The 21,388-nt window shown below is 40.2% G+C and overlaps 1 protein-coding gene across 1 annotated transcript in view; it reads left to right on the top strand.

Moving 5' to 3' along the window:
- Positions 1–20,883, top strand: part of NR4A3 (nuclear receptor subfamily 4 group A member 3) — a 29,165-nt gene extending 8,282 nt beyond the window's left edge. Inside the window, exons 4-8 of the mRNA XM_075494238.1 lie at positions 509–638; positions 1,594–1,766; positions 7,172–7,371; positions 8,578–8,756; positions 18,960–20,883. Of these exons, the coding sequence (XP_075350353.1) occupies positions 509–638; positions 1,594–1,766; positions 7,172–7,371; positions 8,578–8,756; positions 18,960–19,222 (945 nt within the window). The 3' untranslated portion in view covers positions 19,223–20,883. The remainder of the gene's footprint in view (positions 1–508; positions 639–1,593; positions 1,767–7,171; positions 7,372–8,577; positions 8,757–18,959) is intronic.
- Positions 20,884–21,388: the final 505 nt, after the last annotated feature.

Below are 21,388 nucleotides of genomic sequence, written 5' to 3'. Positions count from 1 at the left end.
CTAAACATATTTGTAGGGGTTTCTGGTATTTTTATTTTTCTCCCTGATGATTTTAATGGCTAACCAAACCAGTTATTGTGGTATTTGACTAACAATAGCGATAGCAAGAGAAGTACATCGCAGATCATTTTGATTTTATTTTAATAAGGTCAGCAATAATCAAGGGAATGAACCAAGTAGAAAATTGTTCCCAAAGGGATATTAAAAGCGGAGATAATCTAATCCCCAAAGGTAGATGCGATGACCTGGTAATTTCAGATATGATTTTATCATTCAAAGTTGCCTGTCTCCAGAGACTTGCTTCAGAACAATCCTAGATGATTTTCATTGTCAGCAGCTAACACTAATAAAATTGTTTTTCCTGGAGGCTAGTGTGTTAGGAAATTAATTTTATCTAATTATATGAATTGCACTGTCGCTTTTCATGTTGTAATTAAAACACATTTTGTCAGGTTCTAAGTTGTTCAAGAAACGATCAGTTTACTGTTTTTGTGTTGCATTTTCACAGAGAACCGTTCAGAAAAATGCAAAATATGTTTGTCTTGCAAATAAAAACTGTCCAGTGGACAAGAGACGTCGTAACAGATGCCAATACTGCCGGTTTCAGAAGTGTCTCAGTGTCGGCATGGTTAAAGAAGGTAAGGACTATTGCTATTATTATCCCAGACACTGAAATATTATGTTTAATGAATCTGTGTGTGTGTGTGGACATGGATGTCTTTACAATGAATTTGACGGTGATGGGATTCATAACTTACCCCAAAATATGTGCATTTGTGTGATAATGTATTGATTTTCTTCTTTTCACCCATATTATCATATTTAGACTTTAGACCCCAGAGTTCAAGAACAGCAAGGTCACGAGAGGATAATTTGACAGTGGCCAAAATGTCTCCTTTATTAACTTTGAACATTGCTCGATAATGCTGTTGGCTTCCCCCTGTTATCTCACCGGGGGCTGCACTGGATTGTGTGCATTTTGACATAGGATCTTGTCTCATTCCCATAAGCTGATTGTAAATTTGCAATTAATTTAAATGGAAACAGGATCAACTCATTAGTCCCAATTCTGCAAATATTGAAGTATGTGAGTAATACTGTGTGAGCAGTCCCATTGCAAATACTAACATGGATAATATAACCTATATAGCGTGACCATATTTTTTCAAATGCTTCAAGAAAGCTAAAATTAGTTTGAATTAACGGCTCTGCCATTTAAAAGGTGCACCAGTAGTAGGAACAGTAGAATTTGTGTTTCACATTCGGTTTTCTTTCAGCAGTAGAGTGTCTCTGTGTGTGTGCGCGCATGGGCACACATACACGGGCGCGTAGATGTGCTGCAAACAAAGCACGAACACTAGGAACACAGCTGGGCTTTACGTTAGCAGCTACATTGCTGCTTACGATCATAGGTCTGACGCAATTTTGGTATCATTCGTGTTCCTTTGCAATCAAAGGCATCAAGAGCATGTGCTGAAACCGGAGAATGCTCTTATTTTTGCCGGGCTGGCCACCATAAGAAAAGCAGGTGTTCATTCTGATCCGTCGTTTGCTGGTATCTTCACAACTGATTCCCTTTTTTTTTTTACCTAGTTGTCCGTACCGACAGCCTGAAAGGGAGAAGAGGTCGGCTGCCTTCCAAACCAAAGAGCCCCTTACAGCAAGAACCCTCTCAGCCCTCCCCGCCTTCTCCTCCCATCAGCATGATGAACGCCCTCGTACGAGCTTTAACCGACTCCACGCCCAGGGAGCTTGACTATTCAAGAGTATGTCTCACTTTTCTTTGCCTGTTTGTTTTCCACGTAGAAATGATTCGTGAACTGCACTTCTACTTACCAGCCAGTTTGCTAAAATGAAATTAAATGTGAAATTTGGATGAGGGTAGAAATTTGTCAAGCCAGCCATGTCTTTTCATGGTCGGTGGACGATGAGGGGAAAGGAGGTGCAGTAGAAATTAGTGTTAGTAACTATTCGTCGTGAGGATCTCAATCACAAAGTTATCTGCAGTATATTCCATGGGCGAGTGAAAGCAAAAATGCATGGATAAATAGAGCAATCTTCTTGCAAAAGGCTGTGCCAAAAGACTAGCAATTACAATACGATCCATTAATCTACTAAACTCAGGAGCAGGACTCATATGTCCAATATCTTAATTTTCAGGGTCTGAAGCCTAAAATCTAATAGCAGTTCCCTAATATTCAGATATAAGGCTTGCGCAAAGTAACACTGGATGGGTAGAGCCATTTCTATTGAAATCAATAGGGATTTTGCCATTATTTAAATGCAACCAGGGTCTGGCTTTGGATACCCCAGCATGAATATTTATTTAGTAAAATTCACATTTGTGAAACAAACCTTTTAAAAACAAAATTCTAAAAAATTATCTCAGCAAAGCTCTACCAGAGATTACATATTTTTGTAACCTTGTTCTTTAATGTATCATATTTACCATTTAAATATTCATGGAATATTTTGAAAGCTTAGAAAACTGTTCTATAGTTATTAAAATACAGCATTGAAATGGCTTGTTAAATTTTTAGGCAGGTTGATATAGAAAAAGAAAAAAATACAGCTAAGGAAAAACAAGACAAAATTCCTTCCCCTTAATGAAAAATTATTAAATCTGAGGCTGTAAAAAATTCAGCTGTACTCAGACAACATCTACATTGGCCATTTATCACTTGCTGCTAAGTAATATTTAATACTAAAACATATTTGATTGTAATTATATAAAAATTACATTATTCTCTTTTAGAATATACTTACATATATCATTTAGCAATTTTAAGCATGCTGTAACATGTTTTCTTCAAGCTAATCTGTAAGTATACAATCATATAATTTTCCAAATTCTTATTAAGAATCCAGCTGTCCAGTATCTGACAGCCTTTTAAGGGGAGAATGCATTAGCCATATTTACATGTATTTTAACTTACCCAGAATGTCTCAGGGGGTCATTCTGCAAATACCGAGGTGTGTGATGAGATGTGCTCTTTGACAGAAATCTGCTGGGTTCCACAGAATTACGGGCATATAATAGCCCAGGCCATGAAAGCAGTATCTAACCTTATGTATTTATTTATTTATAAAGTTCTTTTGCATTTAAAAAAAACTGAATGAAAATTGTGCATTTTTATGTGACTTTTTTCTTTGTCCTGCAGTAATTATTTCTCTTTTAATGAAAAGAGCCCATAGATCTAATTGTTGAACAATTCTGTTGGACATTACAGGAAGCATATGATTGACAGTAAATTAATTTAGTCTTGGTAGCTAAAAGATTAAGTATGATTGTCTGTTATGACATATTAATAGCCAAGTTTTCTTTACAATGAAATATATAATAGTCTATTATGCTCAGCAGTACTGAAAAGACAAAAATATGCTAGAAGAAATTAACAGATTCCTATATTTTTCATAAACGTTATACTTCTTTTGAAAAGTTAAGGGAGATCAGAAACAAATGCTGTGTAAAAACTGAGATTAACTAATGAAATATGCAGTAAATACACTGCAATGCTAAAAAATTCCTTTGAAGAATAGCCCTGTACCTGTAAAGACTAGCTTATGGCAAGTTCAGTTAGGCTGTGACCCTGCCGAGCACCACAGACGGGTAGATCTGGAAACCTGGCTTTGGAGTCGGTCCTAACACTTCCACAGTCACGACCTTAATGTTTACCGTGGTCTTCATGTTTACAAGCCGTAACGTCTTGACCATCTTAAAAATACTGATAAGAATTTCAGAGAGGAACATGTACCCTTTCCCTCCAAAAAAAACCTACGCACACGCACACACAACCCCGCCCCCCCGAACCAAAAATAAATTATATAAGCTCTGAATATTAAACTAAAACAGATTGGAACCGGTTCTGTTCAGAACATGGCTACTTTTCAGTTCAGCACTGGTTTTAACTTACCAGTCCACAGCAGTGGTATATTTAGGTATTTGGTTTCAAAAAGCAATTGCTAGGAAGAGAATTTGGTTTATGAACTCCTTAAAGGCCAAGGGCCGCAGTCCGGTCTCACACCTGTTCTACTGGTACAATTCCACTGTGTTTACACTTCTAAGTAAGTGAGATGAGAAACAGACCCTATATCTTGCCATCCTTATTCATGCAGAATAGCCACCAACGTAAATAGAAATGTTGCCTTTTTGGAGGGAGAGTGCAGGATTTAGGTAACAATCCCCCCCCCCTTCCCTAGCCAAAAATTAAGCAAATACTGGGGCTTTTGGAAAAACAAGCATAGCTTCTCCTCTGTGCAGAGAAGTTATTGTTAGGCTTTTGCAGCTGTAGCAGTTGATGAATGTCTGATGAAAGCAGGCAAAGGGCAGAGCTAGGTCGTGCTATCAAGCTCCCCAACGTCAGGCTTTCCGAATCTCTTTAGATATACTATACAAGTTAATGTTGCTTGCTACACGTTCAACCCCCTCCTTGAGTAACAGTCGGGTTTCACTTAATTCCCAAAGGAGCTCTGAGAAAGGGAGCAAGGCAGAGCTTTGTCTTCTGGCTTTCTCCCGGCGTGCCTCCAGTTTGCACAGGGCAGGTTAAGAAATGCAAGTCGGAGCCCTTCCGTAGCGTGGCCTCCTGACCAAGGGCAGGCTTACCAGCTGTTTTGGTCAGAAGTTAGGTCAAATATCACCTCTTCTCAATGAAATAATCATGGAAAAAACCACAGATGTTGGTGCATAAAACAGAACCATACATATTGTTTATGGTTACTTACATACTCATAAGTCTATTACAAGTAAATAGTATTTTATTTGAGCTATTCTTTGGAAGTGCTAACTCTTTGTAGCAAGCAGTGACATATTATAGCAGCTAAAAATTATACAATTCCATATAATTTTTTATCTTTCTTCTAAAATTGGTCTCATGGACTAAACTATAACAACCAGCACAGGTTACAATTTTTTTTAGATGCATTTAATTCAATTAAGTGTCCCACATGGGATATACCGTACTGTAGCACTCATAGTTATGTGACACAATGCAGCATTCAGCTTCGTTAGAAAATGTTAAAACTTTGCCTTACTTTTGCCAGATGAATGTTTTATAAATATTGGGAGCAAATTAATACGTGGCATAATTACGCTGACTTGTGATGAGTTATATTTAGAATGAACTTAGGGTAGTATCTTTTCTCGTTTCCTTTTCTTTTCCTTCCTCCTCACTGATCCAAGGATCAAGAATGTGTCTTGCCTTAACAGTACCTGTGGTGAGGCAGGAGTTTCCATCAGCCTTTTCCATTTCCCCATGTAGAAAGGAGGAGTCATAGCTCAGCCCTTGCACAGCAAAGCACATCTCCCACAGTCTTCAGGAGCTGAAGGCCATGAATGGGAAGAGCCCGCCTACTTACACTCACGCTGTCTTGGCTTTCTCCCCAGCTTCATTTTAAGAGGGTCCAGAACAGGCAAGGTCTCTGAAAAAGCGTATGATCTTTCTCTACCCACTAATCACCCCGGTGCATCTTGCTGCGGTCCAGTGCCAGGATTAGTTATTTCATGCTGCTTGAGCATCCTCAACTGCTCCATTCAGATGGGGGACTGAACACGTAAATGGTGCAGCATACAGATTTTTCGACCGCTGCTCCCCGTCCTCTCTGTATTTTGGCCTCTACTTCCTTCACTGTCACAGGATCCTTCGGAGTAGCTGGGGCAGAATTTGTCTCCACATGAACTTTATCAGAGGGATCGCACATGTTCACTAGCTGACTAGGGATGTGAGCTGGAGCTTACCATGAGAAACTCTTGTAGTTAATGTTGGGTAAGCAGAAGAGAGTCATTCAGGGCTAGCACCGGAACCCCAAATACGGCCAGAGGTCTCTAGGATTGCTATGGTTCTCCAATCAGTCAGTGACTCTGACACTGTGTTCATCATCCCTTACCAGCAACAGCAACCAGCTCCAACTAGGACAGGCAGAGAACAGGACACCTACCCGAGGAGTTCTGCTTGCTGCCCCCCTCTCTCTTTCCTGCCCAGAGGTGACTTTTGGGTTGCAGTAAGCAACTTGGGTGATATCTGCAGCCCAAGTGGCACACCTGTAATAAAGTCCTCCCAGGCTGCCAGCCCACTGTAACCAGTCGGGAAAGAGATGTGGGTCTTTCGTCTTCCACTCAGGCTTGGGGAGTTGCTAGGGAGACCTTTAGGCTGACGGACTCAAGCCCTAACTGCATGTGGAAAGTCGTTTCCAAAGGGCATGCACACTTCTTTCAGCCACGGAGCCACCCCAACCTTTCCTTGGCTGAGCCCCAGAGAGAGGGTGGGTATGAAGTCTCTCCCAGAAATAACCCACAAGATGCCTGATGGGGAGGATGTTGCTACAATAAATCCCAAATCATTCAGTTCCTGCTCAGAAAACCAGCAGCGCTTTCCAAGCGCAGCATCGGACTAAGCCACGAAAGCGCCTGTTGTCTTCTCTGCCAAGAGAGAGCGAGCAGTGTCACGGGAGTGACAGGGATCCACTGGCGAGGAATTAGGAGATAGCAGGGAGGGAGCTGTCAGAGGGTCACGGGGAAGCTGAGCAAGCTGAGCCTGTCGAGTGGTTGTCTGGAAGAGTTATGGCCACATCAGCAGGATAATAGGTTCTCCTGAACCTTAAATGCTTCTATTTGAAGGATGAGAGGTGATATGGGGCAGCTGTTTTACTTTGAACCAATTCTGTATTCAAATGAAGCAATGCTGCATGTGTCAGATAAAAGATGATTTATCTTACGTGTCTCTATCACTGTCAGATAAAATGCAGTTTGAGAGGTTTTGGAAGAAATCTGTGTTTTGGACGTACTGAGACAAATTCATCAATGGGAAAAGTGTTTAATTGTAGTAAGTTAAATAGTATTCCTCTTCTAGTGTGATGGAAATTATCCTACCCACCAGGTTTCTGTTTCTGTTTGCTAATAGCATATAGGTACTTGTAAACTGTGATAAGTATTACATTTTATTTATAAATTTTAAACCATTTCTATACGTGTGGAAATATTTTTGCAATATACCTCTGAACAGTAAAACACTTGTAGGTAGCCAAATAGGTAGATAGATGTAGACCTACTTATTATGCCTTTGATAATAATACCAGCTTTGCCACAGAAGGAAATGTTGTCGGGCAGGTAATGCCGTATGTTTCACCGAATGCCCTTAAATGCATATAACGTTGCTTTCTGTGGCTTTCATTTTAGTACTGTTCCACTGATCAGGCTGCTGCAGGCACAGATGCAGAACATGTACAACAGTTCTATAATCTTCTGACTGCCTCCATTGACATAACTAGAGGCTGGGCAGAAAAAATCCCAGGATTTACTGACCTCCCAAAAGAAGATCAGACATTACTCATAGAATCAGCTTTTTTGGAGCTGTTTGTACTAAGACTCTCCATCAGGTAACTATTTATTTCATTTCCTCTTAAGCTGATGTGAAAAATCATCCATCTACATATTTTTAAGGAATAAATATGGCGCTATCTTTGAACATTGTCAGTTGTACCAAAAACCCCACAAAACATCAGCAATGTCTGAATCCACAGGATATGGTGTTTCATTTGTTTTACGCTGCAGAAAAAACAAGGAAGTGATTTAAAAAGAGAGCACAGGTCTCACTAATACGCTTCTTGTTATTTGATATACCCCATCCTCTTCTTCCATAGTAATCAAAATTGATCCTCAGATACTATTTGAGCACGTTTGCTTCATACTCATCAGCATAAACTACAGAAAAGCACCTTCAGTATGAAAGCTTTTTCCTTTTCCCCCTTCTTTTGCGCATGCACATCTTTGTCGTCTGTTTTTGAAAGGGATGAAGAAGCTTTAAAATCTTGTTCAGACTGTTTTTCTTCTTAATACCAAGTCATTTAATAGAGTGAGATGCTATTTGTCAGTCTGGCACTAGTTAAGACACTTTACCAAAAACACTTTCAGGGACTGGGGAAATTCCAAACCGGTGATTTGAATTATGCCCTTCTTTCTTTACGTTGAAAATGACCTTTGCATGTGGTTTTTAACAGGGATATTTGCAATAGGGGGGAGAAGGAGAGGAGAGCTTGGCTGTTTTATCTCTCTTGCAGACAGGTTTTCACATAAAAGAGTTTATGATGCTATGTGTATTGTGGTGCATTATTGCATGTATTTTCCATTGTTTTTTTCTTATCAATTTTTACAATATGAAAAATGCAGATGAGACTAAGTAAATGCTGAGAGTTGCAGAATCTCTTCTTTCTCCAGTTTTTATTAGTTTTGTATTTCAAAATGCGCTCACTTAGTATTCCTTTGGTTCAAACATACAGTATTTAATGTAAAATGTCTTCTCTGTTTATGCCTTTGGGCAGGACCAAAATCTTAACTAATTAGACAGTCTACACCACATGCTACAGCTAACCTCAGGCTTATAACTCTACCAAGTAAGCAATCATAGAAGCTTGTTTGTTGTACTTTGGCCCCAAGGGAGAGACATATTGTCAAACATGAATGCCCACATATGTCTCAGGATAATATGCCTTGGATTTTAAATGACAGACACTTCAATACTGGTTATGCATTTTGCTGTAAAGTAGAAAATGCATTTCTAATTTTTTCAATTATTTTTATTTGAGGTCTGATACTGCTGAGGATAAGTTTGTATTCTGCAATGGACTTGTGCTTCATAGACTTCAGTGCCTTCGTGGATTTGGGGAGTGGCTCGACTCTATTAAAGACTTTTCCTTAAACTTAAAGAGCCTTAACCTTGATATCCCAGCCTTAGCAAGTTTATCAGCTCTAACTATGATTACAGGTAAGTGCTCCTTTGTTAATAGAAAGCTTCAGACTCTAGTGCTTTGCTTTAATGTAGATTCCAGCAATTTCAGTTAACTTAGCTATATTCAGGGTAAAGTGACTATGATTTTTAAGCATTTTAATGACCGTACCGAAATTGTGGACTAACATTAGGCCATCAGATACCCCTGTTAAAATGTAATCTAACTCTCTCTTTCTTCATGGTTTCATTGTTTTCTTGGAATAGTCTCTAAAAAGCAAACTGCTTCCAAGCAAATTGTGTAGTTCCTACAAAAACATTCAAAATACTTGCTGAATTCACAGAAAAGCCTGATTAAATGACCAGAGCTAGGTCTTCTGTGTAGGAATACTAATACCAGGGTAGCTCGAGAGCTAGAAGCCATACAGCTAGTATAACTCACCTCTCAGCAAGATAGCTAGACCAGAAAGAGTGCTTCACAAGGCCAGGCTGCTTTTGGTAGCCAAGCTACTGTAAGTATTCCACGTACTGCTTTTTTGAGAGAGAAAATTGGAGAGTAGTAAGAAAAAAATCCTCTTCTGCAGTTGGACAAAAGCTTTTGGGTGTGTATGTGACCATATCATGCCTTCTGCCTGCTGGGGCAAACAGCAGGAAACTAATGTCAGAATCTGCCAGATCTGGCCAGTAAGTACAAAACGGGGAAGCATAACCTTATAAAGTGTAATTTTCTCATTCCTGAAGCAACAAAGTCCCTTGAAGTACACACAGCATGCCTTGGGCTTCTTGCAATTGAAGAGGCATGGCTGATGGAAGTAAGAAGGGTTGGGAGTAAGGGTGTCTGACATCCACACAGCAGAAGTCAGAGCAGCAGTCATCTCTACTGAAAGCCTCACACACATTTCAGAAAAGCTGGTAGTATAAAGGGGCAACTGCATCATCAGTGTGAGACAGGGCTTCAGTGAGCTGGATCTTCCCAGGGATGCTATAAGCTCCGCTGGCATGGATATTGATTTCCTCCTGCATTTCAGGCATCCACCAGTTTGCAGGCGGTGGCCTCACCAATATCCGCTGCAGTCTTCCTTCTACCTAGGATGAGATGATGCTAGGGAAACACTGAGATAAAACACTTAATGGCAAATATAAAAACTATAAATTGGCCAATTCCTGCTGACATTTGTGGGGCCAAGACTTTGGCTTCAGAGTTGGCATGGTACACTTCCTTCCTGCATTTGGGTGAAGGGTTAGTGTATACCTGTTCTAGCATTAACTCTCTGCTTCTTAAGAAAAAGGTTTTCAGGTTTTTAGTTAATTTCTGTTCATTTTTTCCTGTAGTTGGAAAGGGTACATTAAGGTCCAGATTCTAGTTTCTTTGATAAAACGCTTAAGTCCCGAATAACTCATTGGAGTTGCTTTGTTCTGTATGAAAAATTTTCAAAATGAGTGATATGTTAAAGTGAGAAAGAACATGCCCAATTTATTTTTTTACTCTTATATATAAACATCCACTGACGTGTTCATGCGTACTTACATATAGGTATTGTATGTATTATAAATACATATATATTTATGTATATACATACCTATATACATATAAGATGTATATAACGTATGTGTATGCCTTTAGGGATCTATAAATCAAGGACATGTGCTGTCTCTCTCCATATGTATTTACATACAGGCATATATGTTCACATATATCTAGCACATATCATTGATTTAGATTATTTACTATATATTAGATATGTCTTTTCTGGATAGACACAGATAGCTTGTTCTTGATTATCTTCCTGGTGACTGAGAGGGTGCAGTCGATGAACAGGATCCCCAGCAAGCTGTCTAAGTGAATGTAGAAAAAGCTACTGTGTAGGAAGAAAAGTTTTTCTCCTTACAAACCCATGCCCTGTTTTAACATGATAATTCTTTGTTCAGTTAGACACTGTTTGCTTGCCCGTACATAAAGAGTCAAAGCTGTCCAGTGGCTGGCTCAGGTCGCCCTAAGATATTGAATAGAAATAGCTTTTAGTTGATAACGCCCCACATTTCTTCCTTTCCTTGATAACGACCCTTTCAGGAGTTGGCTATATTGTGCTGGTCTTCCCAAAGTTTCTAAACAAATGGAAGTAACTGTTGCCTTTAAGAGGAGAGCTTTTCTGTCCATAAAAGCTTTAAGGTTTTTTCTATTTGTCAAGCTTTTCTTGATTTTCTCTCCTGTATGAGGTGGTGCTTAAAATTAATGTAGTTTTCTGCTTATTCTTTTATTTCATGAAGCCAATATATCTCTGCCCATTCGCTCTTAAGGACAGAGTATACTTTCATGCGATCTAAATTAGACCGAAGCTCCTGTGTCTAGTGATTTATATTCACAGGTTTCAGATCTCCAAGGGCAGCTAGCTACCTTAGGGACTCAGCCAGAAATTTGGTCACCTGAAAATGGATGGTATTGTATAATGATGAACGATATTAAAAAAAACCTGAAAGAGGAAATCAGGTAATTATGGCTAAGAGAGCACTACAGCACAAAATGCTGGTGGGCAGGGTTCTTTTCAGACTTTCTCAGTGATAGTATATTGAAATTTTATATTCGGGAAAGCCTTGAGATTTGCCTCTGGTATTGCATGCCATGACAAATGGCTTCTTGTCTTCTCCCTGCAGTTTGAGTCTGACAAGCCATATGCTGGTTCTCAGTTAGTCCCATGTCACGGTTTAACCCCAGCTGGCAACTAAGCACCACACAGCCGCTCAGTCACCCTCCGCCCCCCGGTGAGATGGGGGAGAGAATCAGAAAAATACAAGTAAAACCTGTGGGTTGAGATAAAGACAGTTTAATAGGACAGCAGAGGAAGAGAAAATAATAATAATAATGATAGAAGAATGTACAAAATGAGTGATGCACAATGCAATTGCTCACCACCCGCTGACCGATGCCCAGCCTGTCCCCGAGCAGCAATCGCTCCTCCCCAGCCAGCTCCCCCCAGTTTCTATACTGAGCATGGCACCATATGGTATGGAACAGCTCTTTGGCCAGTTGGGGTCAGCTGTCCTGGCTGTGCCCCCTCCCAGCTTCTTGTGCGCCCGGCAGAGCATGGGAAGCTGAAAAGTCCTTGACCAGTGTAAGCACTGCTTAACAACAACTAAACCATCAGTGTGTTATCGACATTATTCTCATCCTAAATCCAAACCACAGCGCTATACCAGCTACTAGGAAGAAAATTAACTCTATCCCAGCTGAAACCAGGACATCCCACCAAAAGAGAAAAAATAATAAAGATAACTTCCGGAAATCTGAAATCTGTTGAACATTTTTAAGCATTGTTTTGAGGCTTGGCTTAGATTTAGGTGGGTGGTTTAGGTGCCATTCTTTATCTCTGGAGAAGGTACTCTTCTCTCCTGTAATGGACTGTTGGAGGCAATGGGTAGTTAGCAAACCCTGGGTCAAGCCCTTTTTGTGAGTCAGAGCAAGAGAGAGTGACCTTTTCCAGGAACATAGGATATCCGACTATTGGGTATCACTGTCTTTTGTGTTGAGGCCATTTGACATATTTCATGGGCTGCAGAATGGCTGTTGTGTATGGATTTGGGGACAAGCTGGTGCTCAGAGGGACACCCGAGGCCCAGTCTCTGGTCTGATTCCAACAGGAAGGGAATCTGACCATGAACCTCCCATGTCCCAGATGGATATCCATGTCATTGGGCTGCAAGACAGGAAAGAGCAGGAAAGCTCTGTTTTGTGAATCTAGTTGTTTGCTTTTATTAGCAACACTGAAAAACCGAAATGCCGGCTTGAGCAAAATTTTCTTCATTATTACACAAATTGCTCCAGTTCTTATTTTGCATTAGTCGACTTTTCATGACTTGATGGTTCAACCAAAGAAAAAAAAAGACAACAACCCGGTGTTGTATAAATGTCATAGCTTGTTTTAATACTGTACAGCATCTTAGGTAGCTCCAAATTCAAGAATTGTCTCTCTGGGTAAAGAAAAACGCTCCTGGGAATACTGACCTGTTTGTTCGTCTTGATTTCATGAGTGCTCTCCATAGCCCAAACAAAGACGTGCTCTTAAAAACAAACCCTCTTGTATACTAGTCGTTGGCAGTATTGCTGAAGGAGAAAATTAAGAGAAGTCGCTTCTCTGTTTCACATATTCTCTCTCTGTTCTGCAAGAGTGACAGGGAGAACTAATATCTCTCTCCCAGCGAAGGAAGGGGGAATAAATGTAAAAATTAGTGTTGGAGGCTAAAAGACATTCCACTGTTCCCAGTGTCCCAAGATACTGAAGGCTGTTCTCTCATTTTGGGGTGTCAAATCCGCTCCACAGTTAACAGCTCCAGTAGTTCCAGTGCCCTTTAACTAACCCTGCTGACTTGTTTGGAGTTGCAAAGCTCCACGTCCTATCTCAACCACAGCTGCAGGTCACAGCAAGGATGCATGGTTATAGGCATATATGACCATTTGTTCTGTTTAGTAATTTTGAAGAGGACAACGGGAGACTGAGTGAGTATCACAATACTCACTAATTCATTGCTTGCTTTGAGTGAAACTTTGAGTATGCACAACATAAAATAAACAGGAAAAGATTTTGTAATATTTTGCATTGTATAATCCATTGGAAAGTCCATATATTTGTGTTTTTTCTGTTTATGTTTCCTGGGAATTTGCAGTATGTTGCCTAGAGGGAAAAGCATCATATCAGATTGCTGCTGAATTTTCAAGTCCTTTCAGATAGGACATGAGCTTGAAAGAGCACTCAGAATGAAAGAAGTGACATCTGGTTTATTGTGGGTGGCTTGCAAACAGTTAACTTAAAACTCTGCAATGCCCAAGCACATCTTTTTTCTTTAGGGTACTCCTTTAGGATCTTCCTCTCTCTGTCTCTCTTCTCTTTTTTTACTTCTTCAGTTGGTTAAGAAGGGCTGGACACAACTTCCTCCAGAGCAGATCAGCAGCACTCTGAGCATCAGCCAGAGGAAAGTAGTTAGGAAACAACACAGGACACACAGCCCACATCCCCATGAAAGCAAGAAATGAGTTCTGTCCTGTTCTTTATCTTTGGATCACTTATTCTGTTGGGATGTAGGATCTAATGAGCTGAAGAAGAGTGCCAACATGGAAAGAAAATGCCGGTCATCCCGGGACAAGTTCTGTCCTTAGTTCCACATGGACGATTTCTATCAGTTTAGTGTGTTGCATGGATCACAAGTGTTCCTGCACAACCACCCCATGCTGGACTGGATAGTGTTGATGATGAAGCTTTGCAGAGTAGACCAGATATTAGCTCAGCCTATCCTTGAAAATGCTTCTTTAACTTCCCAAATTACCATTTATAATGCTCTGCTTTACAGTTTTTCTAACAGTGTCAAAATATAAAGGTTGAGACTCCGATGCAGATCATCTCAAGGGCACACTCTAATTTAGCCTCAAATTTCTGCCTGCTCTAAAACTGCTAGTGTGTTTTTTCTCTCTCTCTCTTGTTGATTCTCTTTTCCTCTCTGCCTCTTCCTTTCTCTATCCACATCAAAATATTATTGTTTTGCCCACTTGACACTCTCAGTGGGATGCTGCTGAGTACAGAGCATTCTAGCCCTCATTCAGCCAAGCTCTTTCGGCATATGTTTTATTTTAAGTGTGTTACAGACCAGCCCAGAGCCACTGTATATATTGGGCTTATTCACACTCTTAATGCTTTGTTAGGCTGGCACCAGAACATTGAAGAATATTGTGAGGTTTCAATTAATTATGAATTTGTGTTTGTCTTCCTGCTGTTGGGCTTTCTGTTCCAGTTTACAAACACAATTTTTAGCACCATCAGTCATACCAAGAAATAGTAAGGAGTTGGGTCTGGCTAAAAAGGGTCTGGCTGCTGCAGTTCCCTTCTGAACGTGAATTTGTCCAACTTCCCTACAGAAGGGAGGCTCACCTACTCTTCAGCAGCAGATATCCTTCAGTCCTGTTGCCAGGATCCTCCGGAGTGGGTGCTTCGTGTGCTGGGTCTACATAAGAGCAGGTGGCAGACTGGAGGAGTGTAGGAGAGCCAGTTATAAAAAAAAAAACCTCCAGATTGCATTGTCTGCCTTCCCCCTGCCGCTTTGCTGAGGGAAATACTGTCAGCATCAAAGTGAAGTACTCACTCCTCCTTCTCCCCTCCCACCCTCTTGCTGAGGTAAAAACTCTTTCCTCCAGCAACCAGTGGCTTTTGTGCTACGTTGTGGTTTTCTTAAAGAAGGGAGCAAACTGTGATGTCCTGTGTGGTCATTCAGCTCATCTGACTTTAGGTACCTTGCACAACTGATGGAGAATACAGGCCACCTCCAGAAGACGTTTCTTCCACCTAAAACATCTTCTAAAAATGCTCATTCTTCCACTGATGGTAGGAGGAGCTCGAGAAGTCTGCGCTCCTAGCTTGGGCACCCTTGTGAAGTGCCTGAGAGTTAGGCAGGATGAATATGGGCCAGACTGCAACAGGAAAGGAGACTTTTGGATCTGCTGAGTTGCAATCTTGCTGTGCAACAGTGTGCACAAGCCAAGCAGAAAGCTGTCGGCAACTGAGCCTCGTGTTTATTTGAGTTATAGAAGGGGAAGAGGATTGTGAAGGGGGAAGAGAAAATCAGATAACTACATTGAAACCGAGACAATCAAAATGCCTATTTTAAGTCTGCAGCGTAAATCTGTTGCCTTTCTGATTGGACCGACACCTCAGAATGAATTAAGGCTAAAACTGACCCACCCTGACACAGAGCGCGGAGCACAAGGGTCTTTGAGATACTCAAGGTCTTTGAAATACTTACACTCTTTGAGGGGTGTTTCTCATAAAGGTAGCGCTCAGTCTGCCTAACCCTGGCATAATCTACCCCATGTCAGAGATTAGGGAAAGAAGGACTAGCACAGCTGGTGACAGGTTTTCCTGCTCTTTTACTTTCTTCCTATCAAGCTTTTGCTGATCAGCGTAATTATAGCACGGAATTGCATTGAGATTCCTGGGAAAAGGAGAAAGGTGTAAAAAACTTGCTGCATTCAGTTTGCCAGGATGAGCTGCTAAGTTTACAGAGCTTTAGAGGCAAGACTTCTGATGAATCATTTTGACAGGCTTATGGAGAGCATCTTTGCCATAAATCACCATTTTTCTTGCAAAAATCAATGGTATCCTAAAACACAAGGCTGAGAAATCCTATATTCACTTTACCTGGTGCCTTTTTAATTGTCATTATAAGAAAGTCTGAATACAATAATATTTACACACCTCCTCAATCAGTTAGAGAAAATCTATTGGTTTTGACTAGCTGTCCTTCTTGGGATAAATCTTGGCGTTATCATTCCTGTGTGGATAAGAACATCTTGTGGAAGACGGTGAATGATTAGAGGCCATCAGCTTCAGCGCCAGCGCACGCACTTACCACAGGTGCCTCGTGCTGCTCCCTTTAGGTTGAGTGAGAAAGACTGTGGGTCTGTCTTTGCCCAAATGAGACTGGTCGTGTGGAAAAGGCAAGAAAATGTGTTTCCTGCTAGTTGAACCCTAACTATTACATTTAAATCTTTGAGTAAATTAGGCCCAAGACTCCTCAGGTCTACCTAAGGTCTTAAGCTAGTACATTTCCCAGAAACTAGTTGGATGCTAACACCAGAGACTGCGATGGCAGTGCCAGTGCATGCAGTGCCCTTTACTAGTGGAAGGGCTTCCACATAGGTGGCTTTGACTTTCTACGGGTCCACAAGGGATGCCTTAGGGATTGGAGACTGAAAACCCCTTCTCCAGTGAGGCAGCTCCAGTCGTGAAGAATTACCTTTGTAGAGATTTGCAAGTAGCAAAGGCCATTGTATGGCAATCCATGCAGGAGAGGACAGCCTGGTTTATCGGAGATGCCTTTAATATTGTAGCACCAGAGGGCGGCTTAAGGATGGAGTATGTCTTAATTCTGAATTTTCATGATTTTGTTATTTAAAGTAAGGCTACTAATATTATAATCTTTGCACGTATTGTGTTTTGTATCAGTATGTTTCATGGCTAGCCACCAAAGACAGGATTTGTTCATGAAACCTTCTGAACTTGTCAGTGTGAGACAAAGACTGTTTAGCTCTGGCTGGAAATGTTAACAACGTTGCTGTGTGCTCCAGAGCCAGAGATAATTTTCCATACTCTGCTGCATTGGTTTAAAAATGTGCTCTGCTAATTCGTAGTCAGGTTTTGGACCCATTCTAGTATTTCAGCTCCCTAGATCTATAAAGATATCTTCACTTACACAGCCAGGAAACAACCTTGAAACAGATTAAAAGATGGGAACTCTTCAAAGACTGCAAGATTAATTTAATGTCCTGCAGATTCTCTCAGTAGGGTAGTGGTAAAAAAAAAGCCCTACAGCTTTTCAAATCTGTATAAAATATTTATCCGCCAAGATTTTTAATGGCAGAATCTGCCTAAGTATTTACTCTCAGTGACCTGTATAGTTAAGGCTTACATAATTACACTATACACCATTTACTGGAAAGGCTTTAAATATTCATTGACTCCTCATGTTTTAATGTAAACAAGGCACTTAGAATACCTAGGGTTTTTAATTCCTGCAAGGTGAAAAAGATGTCTGAAGCAGATGTTACTGCTTGGTTGAGTGTTGCTCTGAAGCAACAGGGCAGATTGATGGTACTTAAATGCTAGAACACGGTAGCTTCTGGCCAGAGATGTACACGTCTGCACATCTCTGATTCTGATCCCAAACTAGTGTTCTTCAGGAGCTAGCTCTGCCTAAGTAAATAAAGTTGAAAAAAGTGTAAATGGGTGAATATCAGTGGAAAATCAGACCTCTACATTTCTGACTGCCTTCATTGAATCCCATCTGTTTTATTGGTTTGTCAAGAACATCTAGCCAAAACAGGCGGTAAGGGGAGGCAGCGAGGAATTTATATACACATGCCTGGGCAAAGCACCACTGCGCCTTGCGCAGACATCACACCTGCTTCTGGAAGTAAAGAAAACTGTACTCTTTTCACTGTTCGTTAGGGGACGGACAGAGAAAGTTTCTATTGCCCGCTCCTCCTGGAGCAGAGGAACAAGACGTCGGGGCAACGGGCACGATATGGCACATGGTGCCAGGGGTGGGGGAGAGGGCCAGGGAAGGCAGATGACTTCAAATGCATTACACATGAGAACTGCCAGAATTACTCCTCGTCCGCTGCCATCGCGGTTTTTATATGTCTAGTTGGTTAAAACTAATTTAACCTGCATTTTCTTAGACTGTCCCATGCGGTATAATTCTATTTCATGTGTAAATGATTATGACTTTGCTATTAAGCAAGTTCTTACTTACCTGTGAATTTCAAAGAAGAAGACAAATCAAAGCATCACAAAATTATTTGCTCTGAAATGTTATATGAATTTATCTACTAAATCTTGATAGCCAACAGCACAAAATTATCTTTCCCTGTGTACCAGTGAAGAGCCTGCTTTTAATGAATCACAAATTTGATTCATTCTACTTATGCTGAAAGAACTGTGGATGCATTTAACATGGTTGTAGCATTTTAAAAGGCTGTCTGAAGAGGGACAAACCCAGCTCCCCTTCCTTTTAAGAATGCTGAGGTTTTGGTGATGGATAACACAGCTGCCTTCTCACTTTAGGCATTGCTCACTCAAAGCAAAATAGTTAACTTCCAGGCTTCTTTTATCTTAGACCTTTTAAAGATGAATAAACTAAAAAGCAGCAGCTGATCAAAATAACAAAGGGTGGTCAGGTGCCTTTAGTTTCCTATAAGAGTGTCTGCAAATTCCTGGTGGAATTCTAGGCCCGGCGCTGATGGAGCTGGCTAAGGATATCGATCGCCACTTGAATTCACTGAATAAATAATGGTTGCCATAGTTATTGAGCATTCACAACTGGTGGGGAAGCATGGAAATCTCCAAAACACCTCCTGTGATAGTTTTGCTGGAAAATCACCCAATTAATTCTGTCTCATATCATGAAAATTATGCGAGATATGGAGGATGCTTGGACTCCTTGTACTAGAATTTCAATCATAATTGAGCATCTCTGCCGCCTGTTTTAGCAGCTAAAGAGAAAAGGGCACTTGCCGTCCCTTATTTTGTGTGGCAGGAAGGTTAACTGACACCGTATAACCCCAACTGTTCTGAGAAGTCTTATACTTTCAAAGCATTTTTTGCTTTGAGTACCAGAGTATGGATTTGAGTTACAGGGCAGAAAACGAGTTCTCTCAGTCTGTGGTAGGGATGCTGATGCGTTTTTTCTCTCGCTTTGCAGAACGACATGGATTAAAAGAACCAAAGAAAGTGGAAGAGCTATGCAACAAGATCACAAGCAGTTTGAAAGATCACTTAACTTTCAGTTGCCAAAACAAAGGACAACCGCTTGAGTCTGCAGAGCCGAAGGTACTGGGTGTTCTGGCTGACTTGCGTTCTCTCTGCACACTGGGACTGCAGCGCATCTTTTACCTGAAACTGGAAGATTTGGTGCCAGCCCCTTCCATTATCGACAGGCTGTTTCTGGACACCTTACCCTTCTGAGTCAAACCACCCTCCTGCAAGGCAAATGCCCACCAGAGCAGGCAAACGGATCGTGACTTACAGCTAACGTTTCTGCCCTCACTTAACAGAAAAGCAGCTCCGAGTCTAAAATGAGGTCTTTTCTGGCGCTTTGTCCTTACAACCTGAGGCCTGAAACTTACTGGCTTACTGGTTTGGGGTTGTGTTCTTTGTTTTCTTTTGTGTGATTTGGGTTTTTTAATGGCTAATATGGCACTTTTGGACAATGCTATCCCAGCAGCAGTAAAAGGTTAACATGACTGTTTTAAATCTGTTGTTTAACACCTCATGGTACATGAGGAATAAAGTTGTAGAAGCTGTGTTTGAAAACAAGAACAGCAAATAGTTGTTTGCCAGGGTAGTATGTGTTTTGTGAGGATACCTTTAGCATACTTCCTGCATCAAGGGCACATACATCAGCACAATCTAAACAAAAATTCACTTTTTTAGCAAAGTACATTCAATTGAACATTTCATACAAATCAAATATAGCAAAATGACAATGGCTGTTAGCTCCCATGTTCAAGTGCAATTTTTTAAAGTGCTGTCTTACTAAGTCTCGTTTATTAACTAATTTATTTTCCTATGAAAACAAACGGAAGAAATCAAGTGAGAAAATCACATGCACTAACTTACCTGACAGAGTTTTCCAAACTTGATTCCATGTAGCGCGACTTATTGACAAATGTATGTGGAAGACACGGGAGCAATTGTGGCTCAGTTGTTCCTTAGCTAAGGACATCCGAGTAAGTAGTGATTGGAGCATACAGGGTCAGCATCAGGGATAGTTCAGTTTTAGACTTCTAACATAAGCGACTAGTTAGTAAACAGACAGAAGATGGTTTTCAAGAACAAGCAAGTCTTGTAAAATAGTATGAATGTAAGTGCTAGGAAGGATATAGTGGGCTGCGTTTAAACATTCCGTGTTCGTACTCCTTTTTGTATGTTTATACTGTTGATGCCATATTAATATGAAATAATTTGTTGCATAGTGTCTTTATTTGTATAAATGTTCGTATGCATGGTATATTGTAATGGCTTTGCCTGTATTTATTGCAATGACTGCCAGCTCATGGGAGCCCTGTTACACATGATAACTAAATGGGGTGTTCACACTGACTCAGATACACCAGTTGGAAAACTATATACATATATATAATGTGTATATATATATATGTATATACCTATATTTGTGTGCGTGTGTGTGTGTGCGCGTGTCTTTTTATTAACCATTTGTATATAAAATATCTGTCAAATCACAAGCAGAGTTATTTTACAGTTTATTTGCAGTGACTTCTAAGGCAGTACTGTTTAGCACTTTGATATTAAAATCTTGCTCATGTTTTGCTAAATTCAGATAATATTTAAAAAGTTTAGTTCTAAAAAACTTTATATGCACTGTATTAAGTCAAAATTTTGTTGGTCATTTTGCTAAGGAAATTTTTGAATGTCAACCTGATGTCACTGTATCTTTTGTTAGCTTTAAACATTCTAGCTTTTGTCTTTTTTTAAACTATGCTGTTTATATGGAAATTAAATTATACAATCAAACAGATGCCAAATGAATTGCCTAATTGCTGCAAAGGATAACCCAGATATCGAGTCACTGTATGGTTTTCAAATAGTAATCTGGTATTTTATCACTTACTATGTTTGGATGTGCTTTTATGAAAAAACTATTCTTATATCAAGATTTATAGTAGTGTCAATAGGGAAACAGACTTCTAATCACTATAGTTAATATTTCCGGTTTACCTGCAGATAATATTTGGAAAAGTATTGCTTTTTGTATTGACTTTTAAGCTTATGTGCAAACATAATAGCATAATTAAATATCAGAGAAGCTAATGTTTCTTGTAGGTTGCTGTAACAAGCCTGACCAGCAAGACAAATATATTTTGACTGAATTTGCTTTTGTATATACTAAATATATATATATACGTATATATATATATATACACTCACACACATGTGCGCATACAAAAACATACAGACGCAAAATCCAAAAGTGTGTTTACTTTTGTCTCCTTGTGTAAGACACAAGGTCCCTTGAGAAATGACTTTTATCTAGGGACAAATCCTGCCAGGTGCTGAGCACCAGCCAGATGAGGGCTTGCAGGTGCTTCTTGCAAGTGGGCCCTTACAAAG

The sequence above is a fragment of the Mycteria americana genome, chromosome 2 (genome assembly GCF_035582795.1).
Source record: "Mycteria americana isolate JAX WOST 10 ecotype Jacksonville Zoo and Gardens chromosome 2, USCA_MyAme_1.0, whole genome shotgun sequence".
Taxonomy (NCBI): domain Eukaryota; kingdom Metazoa; phylum Chordata; class Aves; order Ciconiiformes; family Ciconiidae; genus Mycteria; species Mycteria americana.
The sequence above is the reverse complement of the archived record's forward strand: the minus strand, read 5'-3'. Positions and strand labels throughout refer to the sequence as shown.